Source organism: Crotalus tigris, unplaced genomic scaffold (genome assembly GCF_016545835.1).
Source record: "Crotalus tigris isolate CLP2741 ecotype Arizona unplaced genomic scaffold, ASM1654583v1 scf7180000019200.1136910, whole genome shotgun sequence".
Classification (NCBI taxonomy): domain Eukaryota; kingdom Metazoa; phylum Chordata; class Lepidosauria; order Squamata; family Viperidae; genus Crotalus; species Crotalus tigris.
The window spans coordinates 101,444-115,387 of record NW_024097429.1 but is presented as its reverse complement, the minus strand read 5'-3'; the positions used below and the strand labels follow the sequence as shown (position 1 = coordinate 115,387).

Sequence of the window (13,944 nt, the reverse complement as noted above, 5' to 3'; positions counted from 1 at the left end):
AAGATTTTTGAAATTTCAATCCCACAGGTCCTGATTTTGGGTAGTATTCTTTAAGTTAGCCCATTTGAAACATCTTGATTCAAAAAGTGTTCTCCTATGATGTACTGTTTCACCTAATTTAAGGTATAGACAAGTAGATAGGAGTATATTAGTACTATGTCAATCAATTAAAGTCACATGAGAAGACTATCAGCAAGTTCTAAAGTTTTAAAGAAAATCTTGGGGAAGCATTTAAACTTGGAAGTAAAACTATAGTCTTCAAGTCAAATTACCACATTTAATTGTATTTTATTAAGAGTGTTAGTAATCCATTGTGTAAGCTTCAGAGTGCCACATTTTGGAAAATATATTTACAGATTGTTTACAACAAATGATAATACATTAATGCTTGTTGACAGGCAAAGCAGATCTAATTTAACTAGAGGGTTAGGAAACATGAATTGGACATCTTCTCACAAGTCATTACCTGACACCTGCTAGTCTGCTAGTCTGAAAGATTTGCAAAAGTGAAAAAAAACACACAAAAAAATGTCCATAGAGCAGGCGCCAAAGAGACTTTGAAGCCTAAAATAGACTTTGTTTGCTTTAGAGAACAATATCAGACTTTTCTGTCCCAGCAAGATACAAAGCTGGACATTACAGATTATCTCTCTTGATTTCTTATCTACAGGCAAAATACTCCTGAAATTACATATTGTCTCCAAAAGTACAGCATATTTAAAATGCAGTGTCATCAGCATCTCTGTTGAATCTAACATTATTGAAGTTACCAATGCTGGGATAATAGCACTTTATTATTGGACTTTGCATCTGATCTGTTTTTACAGAGAAATTTTTAGATAATAGAACATTCCTTGAAAGAAAGCTTTCTCTCTTTAAATCTACTGAAGATCATGTCTTCCATTTCTATTCTGTATTTATAGATAATGTGTCCTGGATGCAAAGGGAAAAAGGGAAATTTAAACAGACAGCGATATGGAACAGATCTTCACTGGCTCTATCCATCAGGGAAGACACCAGACAAGTCCCCTTTCCTTTGCCCTTCTCAGCAATGCCAATTATGCTGAAAAATGAAGTTACTTTATCATGTCCTAAAGTCAACCAGTGTTACACCCAGTCTCTAAGAGCTGAAGGCCCTAGATTTTCACATCCCAAGGCAAAAGTGATGCAATGTTAGCAGAGCTGTTAGCAGATTAAGCAAGGCAATTTTTGTAGAACAAAGCACATGTTAAAAAAATAAACATTCTAAACTACCTAAGTCTGCAAGTTCTGCTGTACCTTAGAAAGGAAAGACAGGAAACATGCATTAGATAGCACAAACCCTTCCACTAGGGCAAATTCACAATGAGACATGCACCAGCTGGCTAAGATTCCTGCTTACATTTCCCCCCTCCTTCTCCTCCCTCTCTTAAGGCCACCCACATGTCTGGCTTTTCGGAATGCAGCCAGGTGTTCTTCTGATAAGAAACAGGAAGTAGTTTAGGACCACTGTCCCAGCCCTGTCCTCCCTTCCCACAGAAAAGGTCACCCATCAAAGCCCCTCAAGGCCAAGGCAGGCCGATCAACCAACTCCTTCTCTCTTGCAGAACAAAAGGGACAAGGAATAACACTGGTCTCTTTCCTTTCTAAATCTGAATCCAGGGGAGTCATTCTCTACTCTACACAACATACTAATGCACACAAGGTCTGGTTTTCTTGCAAGCCCAAATACCAGGACATATTTGGAGAGAGAAAAGGAAGCAACCAGCCATCCTAATCTAAGTAATCGCAGCTGCCCTTTGGAAATTACCTTCTATGGGAAAAACATAATCATCCAATGCCTTCCCTTGCATGGGAAATGACTCACCCTCAGCTTTCCTTAAGTAGCAGCACAATTCCACGAACATTAACACTTTATTTGTCATCTCTGTTACTCTGAATGTGTAAAAAGGAGCAAAAAAAAAAAAAAAAAAAAAAAAAGAGCAAGGGAAAAAGGAAAGAGACCAACTTACAGAGGTGTAGTTGCTCTTCTGGCTCCGGAGCTCCTGTTCTTGGAACTGCAATCCTGCCAGGTGTTTCTCCAGGGCTTCCCAGTCCATAGTGGGCAGCTGAGGCTCCTGCTCTTTCAAGGCTTTCCCTCCCAAGGAGTTCTCCAAAGGATCTCCCTGCTGAGCTCTCTGGAGGCAGGGGGCTTTGCTGGAGCCCCCACCCCCTTTGTGTCCAGTCCGGTGGCTGGACCGCACCATGTTGGCATTGTGCCTGAGGTCCAGCAGGTGACGGTGAGGCTGGAGGGGATGGGGAGGGGGATTAGTGCTGGGAGCTGGGGGAGGCATGGTGGCAGTGGGGAGGGTGAGGCAGGTACTCCTCACCTCCACCAGCTCTTGGGCTAAACTCCTCCTGGTAGGGGTGGTTTTGGCATGGCAGCGGGCATAGTCCCCATCCTCCTTCCACACATCAATCACTTTCCTCTCGGAGGACTTCTGGAAGTCGTCCTCGTCGTCGACCTCCTCCCCCTCTCTTCCTTCTTCTTCTTCCTCCTCCTCCTCCTCCTCCTCTGAGTCCTCCAAAGCAGCCAAGTCCAGGCTGGTAGGCGACGGGGAAGATTTGCATTCCGAGCAAGGAGTCACTTTGCTGGAACTGGACTCGGAGCTGGAGCGGCTGCTGCAGGGGTCGCTCCCTAGATCCATGCCATCCTGGAGAAGGAAAACGAGAGCGAGACCAAGAGCATTACAGGCAGGGAGGGGGGAGCGGGATGGAGAGACAGCAAAGACAGACTTCTTTTTGTGCTCGGCGGCAGCTGCTTCCCCCGCTCAGAAGTACCAGCCCCACCAGGAACAGTCAGCACCAGGCGCTCCAGATGCTGCCGGAGTCTTAATGGAAGGGGGGAAGGGCAGGAAAGGGGGGTGCCCCCGTCACTTCCCAAAGTTTCCTGCAAAGCCCCCACCCAGGCACGGGGTCACTTTTCCAGGAAGGAGGCGGGAAATCTCCCATAGGAGAAGGGATGGTTGGCTTTGCTCGCCCCACCTAGACGCTCATCGGGCACAGCCGCCCAGATGCTTCTGATAATATCATCTGGGGTGGTCGGGGCAGGAAACGGCGGCAGCGGCGAGGCAAACGCCACCGAAGAGTTTCTACCCCACCGCCAGCAACCGTGCCCCGCAACGGCACCGGAAACTTCCCGGCTTCTTCGCGCCCAGTTGCGAAGAAAAAGCTACGCCGGTAGCACTGAAAAGGCAGCGGGCGGAGGTGGGGGGGGGGGGAGAGTGGAAAAGCCGTCCCCACGTAAACGGCGTAAAAAGGGGGGGGGAGTCAACGAGAAAACATCGCCCCCTGCGGTATCGCCGGAGAGAGGCCTGCCAGAGAAACTGCACGCTTAACCCAGAGGCAGGGAAGCGAGGGAGGGGCGTCGGGATGGCGGGTCGGTTTAATTGCTCTCCTCCCTCCCTGCAAATTCCAGAAGGCCGCGCATTGTCGCCCGCTGGGCCCCACCCTTGTCTCCGCGCTGGCAAGTGTAGACACAGCAACCAGTTGGATTTTGTGTCGGGGGGGGGGGGCAGACAATTTCTTCCTCACACTCTTTTCATAGTCTGCCGGATGAAATAATGATTTAAGCCCCCCTTCTTCTCTTTGTATCATAGGTCAATGTCCTTTTCCCTGTGGTTTTTACTGCTATGAAAATCAATAGTCCAGGAAAGAGCAGTGTCTGTGGCGAAAATCCCTGAGCAAATCTTTGGGTTATATTTCAACTGCTTTGTTTGAACACCTGGATTGAAAATTGAAAAATGAAAAGTTAAATATCTACCTGAGTATTCCAGCAGAAAAATCCCTGCTTTGATTAGCTCCTTTCCCCTGGCCGAATGTCTTTTTTTATAAAGTCCTTGAAAACTTTGGAGTTAAAGAAAGGCGACCTCTGAACGTATGCAGAGTGCTTTCTTCTCCTGGCCATTGAGCAGCTGTCAATCTGAGGCAGGGTAGTTTTTATTACTTTGGGATTGTCATGGTTAAAGAAGAGCTAGGTGTAGAGCGTGATAACAAGGAAATCCTGTTGTGCATTTATTTGCACCTTCCTTTCAAACACAGGAAGACTGAAAGAGCAATGGGAACTTTTCAGCTTTTGGAGAGCAACTCCAAAAAGGGGCTTTAATTAAAGCAGTGATGTTTCTCTTTTCCTTGTTCCATATTCAGAAGAAAATAAGTGACAATCTTTGAGTCCCTTCCATAAAGTGACAGATGGTCTTTGTTTTGAACTCAGAAGAGCAATTTGTCCCTGATTGTCACAAGTATGGTCAAAATTAGTATTTAAAGCATTTCAGCTGTATACAGGAGAGGCTAGCTGTGTATGGAAATCCATGATACTGTAAATTTAAACTAACTTCTTGGCACTCAGTGTAAGATTAGAAGACCTGGCTCCTTGGTCAGGCTTTTGGCAAAGGTGAGTGAAAACCTTTGGGTGATGTGGATTTGTTTCTTCTTCAGCCCTGTCTAGCTTTTTTTGGGGGGGGGGAAGGGTCTTTGCTATCTTTTATTTTTTTAATGTCAAACTTGTGTGTATGTAATGTATTTATCTGTGAGCTGCCCAAAGTCCTTGGAGTTGGGTGGCTACCAAATTTTAACAACAACTTCCCTACTTATGAAAAGAATAAGTTACAATGAAGTCAAATGATTAGGCTAGTGGTACTATCTGAAATACTATAAGGTTTCCTGCTTGAGTAGGGGATTGGACTAGAAGATCTCCATCCTCCTACTCCAAGCAGGAGACCGGATATCATCTGAGACATTACTAATAGCCTAAGTCAGATCATTTGACTTCATTGTAACTTATTCTCTTCCAGCTCTGTTACTTTGTTATTCTATAGTGTTGCAGAATTCCTTCTGATTTCTACCATTATATCTGCTTTACTCCACTAATTCTGCTTAACTAATTCTGCTTAAGTCCATATGTGAGTCATATTTTGACACCTTGAATTTGGTTATACCTAATTCAGTCCACCTGCCTTCCAATTTGTTGGTCTGCACCACCCAGAATTTCCCAGCAGCATGGCCAATACTGGTTGACGCATCTAATTCAATCCATTAGGATAGGGAAGATAGACTGAATGCTAAATACAAAGTGGATAGCTGACCTTTCCATCAATTTCAAAATATGAAGAACCTTGTCATGGTTGAACAAGGACTCCTAAGCACTATGATTATGTTTGTGTGCCACACTGAACCATAAATTAGCTAATTACCTGATTATAGGACGATGAGGTTAGAAACTACCTACTGCTTTCTCCAATCTTAAACTCATGTTGGAGTTGGAGAGACTGTTTACATTTTCTTGTAATCAGAATTTTCTCATCTTTGTGTTACATGCTGAGTTCAACGGCTCAAAAGATGCATAGCTTCTCAGATAAATGTATAGCACAATCTTGTGCCTGTTTACTCAGAAGTAAGTGGCAATGTGTTCCATACTTGCTTCTAAAGTATGGTAGTCTATACTTTAAGGACTGGTAGTCCTCAACTTACAACCACAACTGCGACCAGAATTTCCATTACTAAGCAAGGTGATTGTTAGATGAATTACATCCCATTTTATTATTTTTATTGTAATGATTACTAAGGGAATCATTGCAGTGGTTAAGTGATTCATGGGGTTGTTAAGCAAATTGGGCTTCCCACCATTGACTTTGTTTGTTGTAAACTGGCTGGGAAGGTCGCAAATGGAGATCACATGTCCCTGGGATGTGGCAGCTGTTGATCATGGGACGATGGGGATACTTGGATGGCTGTAAGTGTGAGAACCAGTTTTAGGCCACTTTTTTAGTGCCATTGTAATTTTGACTAGTCACTGAACAAAGGGTTGCAAGGTGAGAACTATGTGATTACAAGGCTATAATCTATACTGGTTCAAATAATCAGTAACCTTTAATATTAAAAAAATCTTAGTAGGATACACAAGCCCTCTTTTGGAGGTATTCATTTTTCATTGTTAAGATAATTAACAAAAGCTAATAAAGATTATTTTGATTTATATAAATTTTTAGTATATCCAGAGCTTTAGGCATCCTGCCACTGTTTTTAAAAATGTCAAACTATGCACTATGCAAAAATCTATAGATAAATCAACACTCATAGAAGTAAAATGAATTCTGCAAACAAGTCACAGTTGAAAAACAATCCAACTTCCTCTGAAATAATAATAGCAAAAAAAAAAAAAGCTATACATCTGAAACTTTTCATTAGGAAACTCTAATTTGCCCCCTCCCCCCAAAAAAACACCTGAGGAAAGAATGACCTCTGCAAGAAGGTCAACAGATTCAGGCTTCTTATAAATTAGGTGAAGTTGCACCAATGACATCTTTGTTGATTGCAAAATAGCTGCATAACTCAGCTGTTCCCACCAAGCAGAAACACTTCTAACATTCTGAAACTATACAACTGAACCCGAATACATTGATCTCTGTGTGAACATTGAAGGACAAGAGAAATTACTGTGACTACAAGAAGAGGTAATCATGGTTAGATATGTTTATGGCTACAAACCTAGATCTTTCTAAAGGTAAGTTCCAGTGATAACAAAGATGATAGGTGACCTCTGAGTAATATATTGAAAGCCAATGTTATGTAGTAGTTAGGTTGTGGGTTGGAACTAGGGAAACCCAGGCATTGTCCACCTGCAGCCATAGAACTTCACTGAAGGATTTTGGGACAGTCACCCTTGGCCCAACTTACCTCATAGCACTGTTGTTGGGGAACAATGGGAAGGATTGCTCTGCATGCCCCCTTGAGCTCTTGAATGAAATAACTTCAAAATTTTACTACTCAAGATCAGGAGCTGGTACCATATTCCTTGGGCACATCTGCTCTATCACTCCTTCTACTTGCAAATTTCTCAAAAGCAGTTTGCTGATCCCCTTGAATCTGTGAAATTCACCATGTTTCATTTAGTCATATGCAATGAATGATCTCGGCGATTTCTATGAGGAGAAGGTGAAAAGACATCTCAGCTACCTTTTCCTTTGAAAGATCTGAAACACTGTCTTTCACACCGGTTTTTTTTTAATTTGTTTTTGTAAATATTCAATATGGAATTAATATTATTAGCTCATCTTGCCTGCAGGAATTTAGATAGTATGCTAAACTAGTTTATTGTTGTAGGAAGAAGCCACAAGTCCATAAGTATGTTTCTCCCTACTCTGATATGCTCCTGAATGGAAGCTTTTGCTCACATTTCAGCTTATGGGTCATTATGCCTACACTGACTCAAAACAGGCTTCATGTTGGCTGTAAAATAAGGATGCATGATTAATAACATGATTAAGCATGTAGAATGGAACATGATGTACAGGAAATCTGTTTCCTCTAGCCTTATCTTATTGGTCATTTGGAGCTCTTTGACCATAGGAATGACTCAGTATATATATTTATTTTTCCTGGCAAAGTCCCTCTCCAAAGATTCTTGACAACTTTGAGATGACAAGAGAACTCCTCTTATGAACTCTTGTAGCTGTTTAAATAATCCGAAGGAGATAGTAGAAATCATTATTATTTCTCACAGTGAAAAGTTATAATGGTATAAACACCACCTCTACCACCATTCATATGAGAATGTTTGATGGATCTTCAAAGCCAGAACATTCCATAGGAAAAAGATCCTTGCTCAAAGAACCACTGCATGACATTGGAAGCATCTTCAGTTGGACCACATGCAACAAGAAAAAACATATTTGGCGAGCGATGGTCAATAGACATTTGGGTCATGTTTAATCATTAACTGCAGTTACTGGGGGTGAGGGGGAGGAAGCAAAGCTTGCCATTTTCCTTACAATCACTCTGGAGGATGAAAAAAGGAGGGTGGCAACAGGTGACTCATTTAGAAAACCAAATTGACATAAGTGATTTAAATACTTTAAGTGTACTGTGTAATGGGCGTATATTAGCTGGTAATGATTCTTGAAAAACCTTCATGAAAAAACAAAAGGAAGTTAATTCTGATATTCTCACCCTGATTTCACCTGCTTTAAAATATAGTCCAAAGCACATTAATTTTAATGTTTTTATATGGGCTTCCTGTGAAATATCATTAGGCTTCCTATTCTTTTAATGTGTAGACTTGGGAGGAATTTTTAACTCTGTGGATAATGCATACAGCTGCACTAGAGGGTGTAAATATAGGTACTTCCACATAATTATAAGTTTATACTAACTTTGTGATTTATCCAATTTTTAAAATTGCAACTAATTACTAGTAGCCTATAAATATCTCAGTTAAAAAGCCAATCTACTTTCTTTTTCTTGGTTCACTGAAGCTTGCTCTATAGTACAAATTTGCAGTCTTGGAAAAACATTTTTACAAAGAAAGGCTTTCCATAATGTATATTTAATCAACTTTCAGTTTCAGCAAAAACACTTTCAGTGTCACATTTGCAAAAATAAAGCCATGTGCTCTAACAGACAGTATTTATCAGGTTTAAATGTGTTGTCTGTATTTATCTTGGAAATATAAAGTTTATTATGAATAAATAAAAAGATGGACTGTAAAAAGACATTGGATAGCCACTCTGTTTTTCTGAACTCAGTGCCAAGCAGAGTGGTTACTTTAATTACAGTAAGCAAATTAATTAGATTTAATTAATTGGGCTAGAGGAGCTGATGAAATTCATTGACATTAAGAATGAGCTGATGAAATTCACTGATATCGTTGTAGCTATTTTAAACATTAGTTGGCTTTTGAAAATTGGGCTAGATTTAAAAACAAATTTTATTCATCAGTCTTTATTTATTCAATTATTTGGTCACCCCACTTGCAGATGCACCTCCGAGCAGCTAACATTGTTTTCAGACAATTTAAAAATCTTTCAAAGCCATGGAAATAAAAACATAGCATGTCTGATGCCAATCACAATCCAATAACCCCTAGAGACAGTTCACTAAAAGAAAAATCAAGTTTTTAGTCTGCATGAAAGGCTGTCAAGAACATTGCCATTCTAATCTCAGGGGTATGCTGTTCTACAGGATAGGTGCCCCAACAGTGGTGGAAAGAGCTGAGCATCTCTCAAATAACCTAGTCCTGTGCCATGAAGTTCTTTATAAATCATAACCATCATCTGATGGTGGTTTGCTTCTTATCTTATAATATTTGAATGGATCCACTGCTTTCTCAGTTTGGTGCCTCTGATTCAGAGATCTCCTGTACTTATTTATGAAGAGGGGTCAACTTATTTTCCAAAGCACCAGAAGGCAAGACAAGAAACAATGGATGAAAAATAATCAAAGACAGATGCAACCTGGAATTAAGGAGAAACGTCCTAATAGTGAGAACAATTAACCAGTGGAATGGCTTGCCTTCAGCAGTTGTAGGTGCTTCATCACTGGAGGTTTTAAAGAAAAGTTTGGACAGCCATCTGTCTGAAATGGTATGGGGTCTCCTGCTTGAGTAGAAAGTTGAACTAAAAGACCTGTAAGGTCCTTCCAGCTCTATTCTGATTGATCAAGGGTTTAAATGCAGTAGCACTCACATCCCAGTGTCTGACTTAGCCAAACATGGCCTTGATTACTGAGAGACAGGAAAGAAACTTGTGAGGCACTTTTTAAGCATTCCTGTTTCTCTTTGCCTCAGTTTTAATATCCAAGGATGATGATTTTAAAAAGGAATAAAGGGGTTCTGAGTTTGTAATGGTTCTTTTATGGCACTATAAAACCAAATGGTTTCATGATACTATACTAAAAATCATTTCTGGAACACTATAACATTAATTGCACAATCTTCTGAATCTTTATAACATAAAGCAATTGATAGTCTTCAGCAGATATGCACGTGCTGTGCGAAGCAATTTGACTGCAATTTTTACTCTGTAGTTTAAAGATTTCTTTGCTTTATTATTTGCTTGCCTTACGACCACAGTTGGGACCAAACTTCTATCGATAAGCATTGCTGTAATTAAGTGAGCCATGACCAATTTTGTAACTTTTTTTTAGCATGGTCATTAAGTGAAATACACAGCCATTAAATGAATCCAGCTTGCCCATTGAAACTTTCCAGGGGGCATCCAACCATGGCGATCACATGACCATGGGATTCTGCAACTGTTCTAAATACATGCCTGTTGCCAAGTGCCAAGCTTTTGATCACATGGCTGTGGGGATGTTGCAACGGTTATAAATGCGAGGACCTATGGTAAGTCACTTTCTTCAACGCTGCATCATTTCAAATGGTCGTTAAATGGATGGCCCTAAGCTGAGAACTACCTGAAAGTACATTTGAAAGCATCACACTTTTATCTCCCATAGGTAACTAGGGAATAGTTGGCTTTTCAAATAAACATCCCTTGTTATTTTCAACATATAACTAGTTTAAGAAATAATGGAACTATATGAGACATTTCAATATTATTTTCACTTTCCTAATAATAGCTACAGGAAATCTATTCATTTTCTTAATTTTTGAGTAATGTATGACATTAAAATTGCATAATATGGATTTCAAAGTGAGATTTTGCCCATCTTTAGTAACACTTAAAAATGTCAATTCAAAAAATGCACTTTTTAAGTGTTACTAAAGATGGGCAAAATCTCACTTTGAAATCCCTTGTACCATGCCTAGTATTAAACTGAATTAAAGTAATAAATATATTGCTGCTATTATTTTGAGCATTTGACTTGCTTGTGGTTTTCCACATGTTTTGAATTTAGAGTTTTCAGCAAACCAGATTTTCCACAATAAAGAAGCGGCCAGAGCATTAGAACAACAGCTACTGCATCAAACTATAGTGGAGAGTTGGGGATTTTTTGTGCCTTAGATCACTGTTGTTATATCATTAAAATATAAATATAAATTCTTATAAGTTTTAAAAATAAATTGGCTCTAATCAAAACTGTTTACTTCTGTTAAGGTGAAAATGATTAGATCTCTTCATATTTAATGACATTTTCTTCATCTACCACATATGTTTCTTCTATCAAGATCAATATTCTGAAGAACCCAAGCTTTTGACATTTGTCCAGAGAACTTTCATTTTTTTTGAACAGTTAAGATCTTAGACTCAATGAAGCAATATATAATGTTGACAGCAGTATTCTTTCAGTTTATGACATGTATTTATGCTATAATAACAAAAAATGAAGTCTTTAGAAAAAATATTCAGATTATTGGTTGGTACAGTGAAAGGAAAGGGTGAATAGGTCTCTGCTAATTTTGCTAGAGACGATCATAAGTGAAGCGATCTGAAACACTTAAGACAACTTTGCTGAAGATAAATGAGTAAAACGAATGCCTGGGTAGAAAAGTTTACATTTCTTTGCCAATTGCCTTGACAGTCAATATGGCATAGTTATCAAAATGTGTTGGACTCAGGCCATGGTGATGTAGGTTCAATCTCAGCTGAAGATCTCATTTGACTGACTTATGGTCACATTATCTCACATCACTTTACCAGACAAAATAATCATATGAATAAAGCAGAGACCCGGATTTGTACAGCCTTGAATTTTGCAGAGGAAAGGCTAGGACATATTTATTTATTTATTAAACATTAACCATCTCCTTCACAGAATAATTTTTCATAATAATTTCATAATAATGAAAAAACATACTTTGGAAAATAACATCAAATGAATGTAATTATGAAATAATTATAGATCAATCTAAAAAAGAACAATATTTAATGGAATGAAATAAAGGGGTTGACAGCAATTTTTGTAGATTTGCATGAAATATCAGTGGAATGATATATTAAAGAATTGTAAAGTAATTAAATTGGAAGGGGCCATCTGATCATTGTATCCATTCCCCCCAGAAGTGTAGTGGTTAAGGCATCAGGCAAAAATCAGGAGACTCTGAGTTCTCGGGCTAGATGGATGACCTTGGGCCAGTCATTCTCTCTTGGCCCTAGGATATAAGCAATGGCAAGCCACTTCCAAAAAGCCTTGTCAGGAAAACTGTGGGAACTTGTCCAGACAGTTCTGGAAATCAGCACTTGACTCAAAAGGAAACAAAAATATATTTTCCTGCTCAGTGTAGAAATCCAAGACAAATGGCTGCCTTGTCTTTGCTTGAACTCATCCATAGAAAAAGAGAGTATCACTTTTGGGGGTAATTAGTCCCGCCATTGAATTGCACTTATTATTAAGAGGTTTTTCTAGCAATCAAAATCTGTCTTCTTGTACTTTGAATCTATTCTTCTGTTTCCTCTACTGTAGCATTTGAAATGTGTTATCGTATTCCCCATCTATGTTAAATATATGCAGCTCCTCAAACTCTTATCGCCATAGTTTTTAGTCTCCCAATTCCTTCTTCATTGCCATTTTTAAAAAATCTATTCAGCTGCAGTGAATCCTTCTTAAAGTATGGTGGTATTCAAGAGGAGTCTAATCAATTCAGAATAAAGTAAAATGATTATGTCTAAGATTTGGAAATTATCCTTCTGTTGATTCAACCTAAAATAGCATTTCACTTCCTTTGCAGTTGTCAACTATTTTTTCCAATGCGTTTTTTGTTTCCTGAGTGAAGATCCTTGTTATTGTCTCTATTAAATTTCATTCTGTTACCTTCAGCCCATTTTCTAGTCTATCAAGTTTAGTTTGACTTTTATTTATGTCTTCTAGAATATTAGCTGCCTTATCCTTTTTTGTATCAACTAAAAATCTGATAAACATTTCTCTTATCTTTTCATCCAAGTAATTAATAAAAATGTTAAAGCACAGAGAACTCAGGATTGATTCCTGTGGTAACTCACTTGTTATCCTTCTCTAGTGTTATAAGGAATCATTTATGAACACTTTTTGAGCAAACATTTCAAGCCAGAAATGTACCTATTTAAATGTCATGCTATTCAGCCCTCAATTAAGTAGCTAATCAGCATGTAATCGAGTATTTCATCAAAAACATTGCTTTAATTAAGATATATAATGTCTATAGCATTTTCATACTCTATTACGGAAATTATCCTATAAAAATGAGATAAGAATCATCTGGCAAGATTTGTTCTTGGCAAATCCATGGTGACTTACATTGCAATTATAATAGTCATTCCATCAGGCTTCTATTACACCTATTAAGTCATATTTGCATTTCAGTACTAAGATGTCAAACTTAGCTTCTTTCCAATATCAAAACATTAATATGTAGACAGTCAATTATATGAATCAGTGTACTTTCTGATTTTCCAAAGATTGCTTTAAGAAATTTTATTTTAGCAACACTTCCAACACTGCAGAAGTCTCTTACTTTTAATTCAGTGGGGTTTTTTTTTTGTTTCTGCCTCAACCAAAATTTAATTTAAAGCTTTGAAAATCAAGCAAGTAATTTGTATTTTTTTTCTAGTTGGTATGCTGGTAGAAGCATATTTTTGGTATGCTTTTATTATTTTTAAATTTCTTAGCTACCCAGAGATACATATGTGAGAGGAGTAACCATGTAAGTCTAAAAATAGAATAAAACATTTTTACTAGTTCTTGTAAAATTTGGCCCTCTTGTGTCAGCACTCTATTATCTGTATAATCTTAAACATAATCTCAGAAGCTGTCCCAACAACACAATTTGCATTGTCAGCATTATTTCCTTTTCTATTCCTACCTCAAGGGCTGGAAGGATGGATGAATATAATGTATAGATGCCCCCCCAAGATATTCTGAGATTTTCAAATTCTATGATGATATTGTTGAAGCTGTTCTTTTGCTCCCATGTGTTTTAATAGCAATAGAATGTCAGTGGAATTTAGAAATCTTGGAAGTTGTTCCATGCTGCTGCAAATCGTATTCTTAATGAGCCAGTAAATCCAAGCTGTACATTCGTCCACTTCAGGACCTTGAACAAGAAGTTCCTATGATGGATCCTTGTAGTTGGCAGCCATTGCGGCATTCCTGAAGTCATGGGATCATGATTCAGTTGCTTGGCAACCAGCTTGCAATTATAATGTTGGAGCATCCTACAGTCATGTGATCATCATTTGCAATCTTTACTGCTAACTTCTGACAACAAAGTCA

At 38.7% G+C, this 13,944-nt stretch overlaps 1 protein-coding gene across 6 annotated transcripts in view; it reads right to left on the bottom strand.

The window, feature by feature from the left end:
* Positions 1–13,944, bottom strand: part of SCHIP1 (schwannomin interacting protein 1) — a 138,745-nt gene that overhangs the window by 91,529 nt on the left and 33,272 nt on the right. For 4 of the 6 annotated variants that reach the window (XM_039361082.1, XM_039361079.1, XM_039361085.1 and 1 more), the window contains exon 2: positions 1,992–2,672. In XM_039361082.1, the coding sequence (XP_039217016.1) occupies positions 1,992–2,672 (681 nt within the window). Of the gene's footprint in view, positions 1–1,991; positions 2,673–3,003; positions 3,201–3,468; positions 3,484–13,944 lie in introns of those variants that run through there. The other 2 variants (XM_039361084.1, XM_039361083.1) reach the window with 2 other exon arrangements.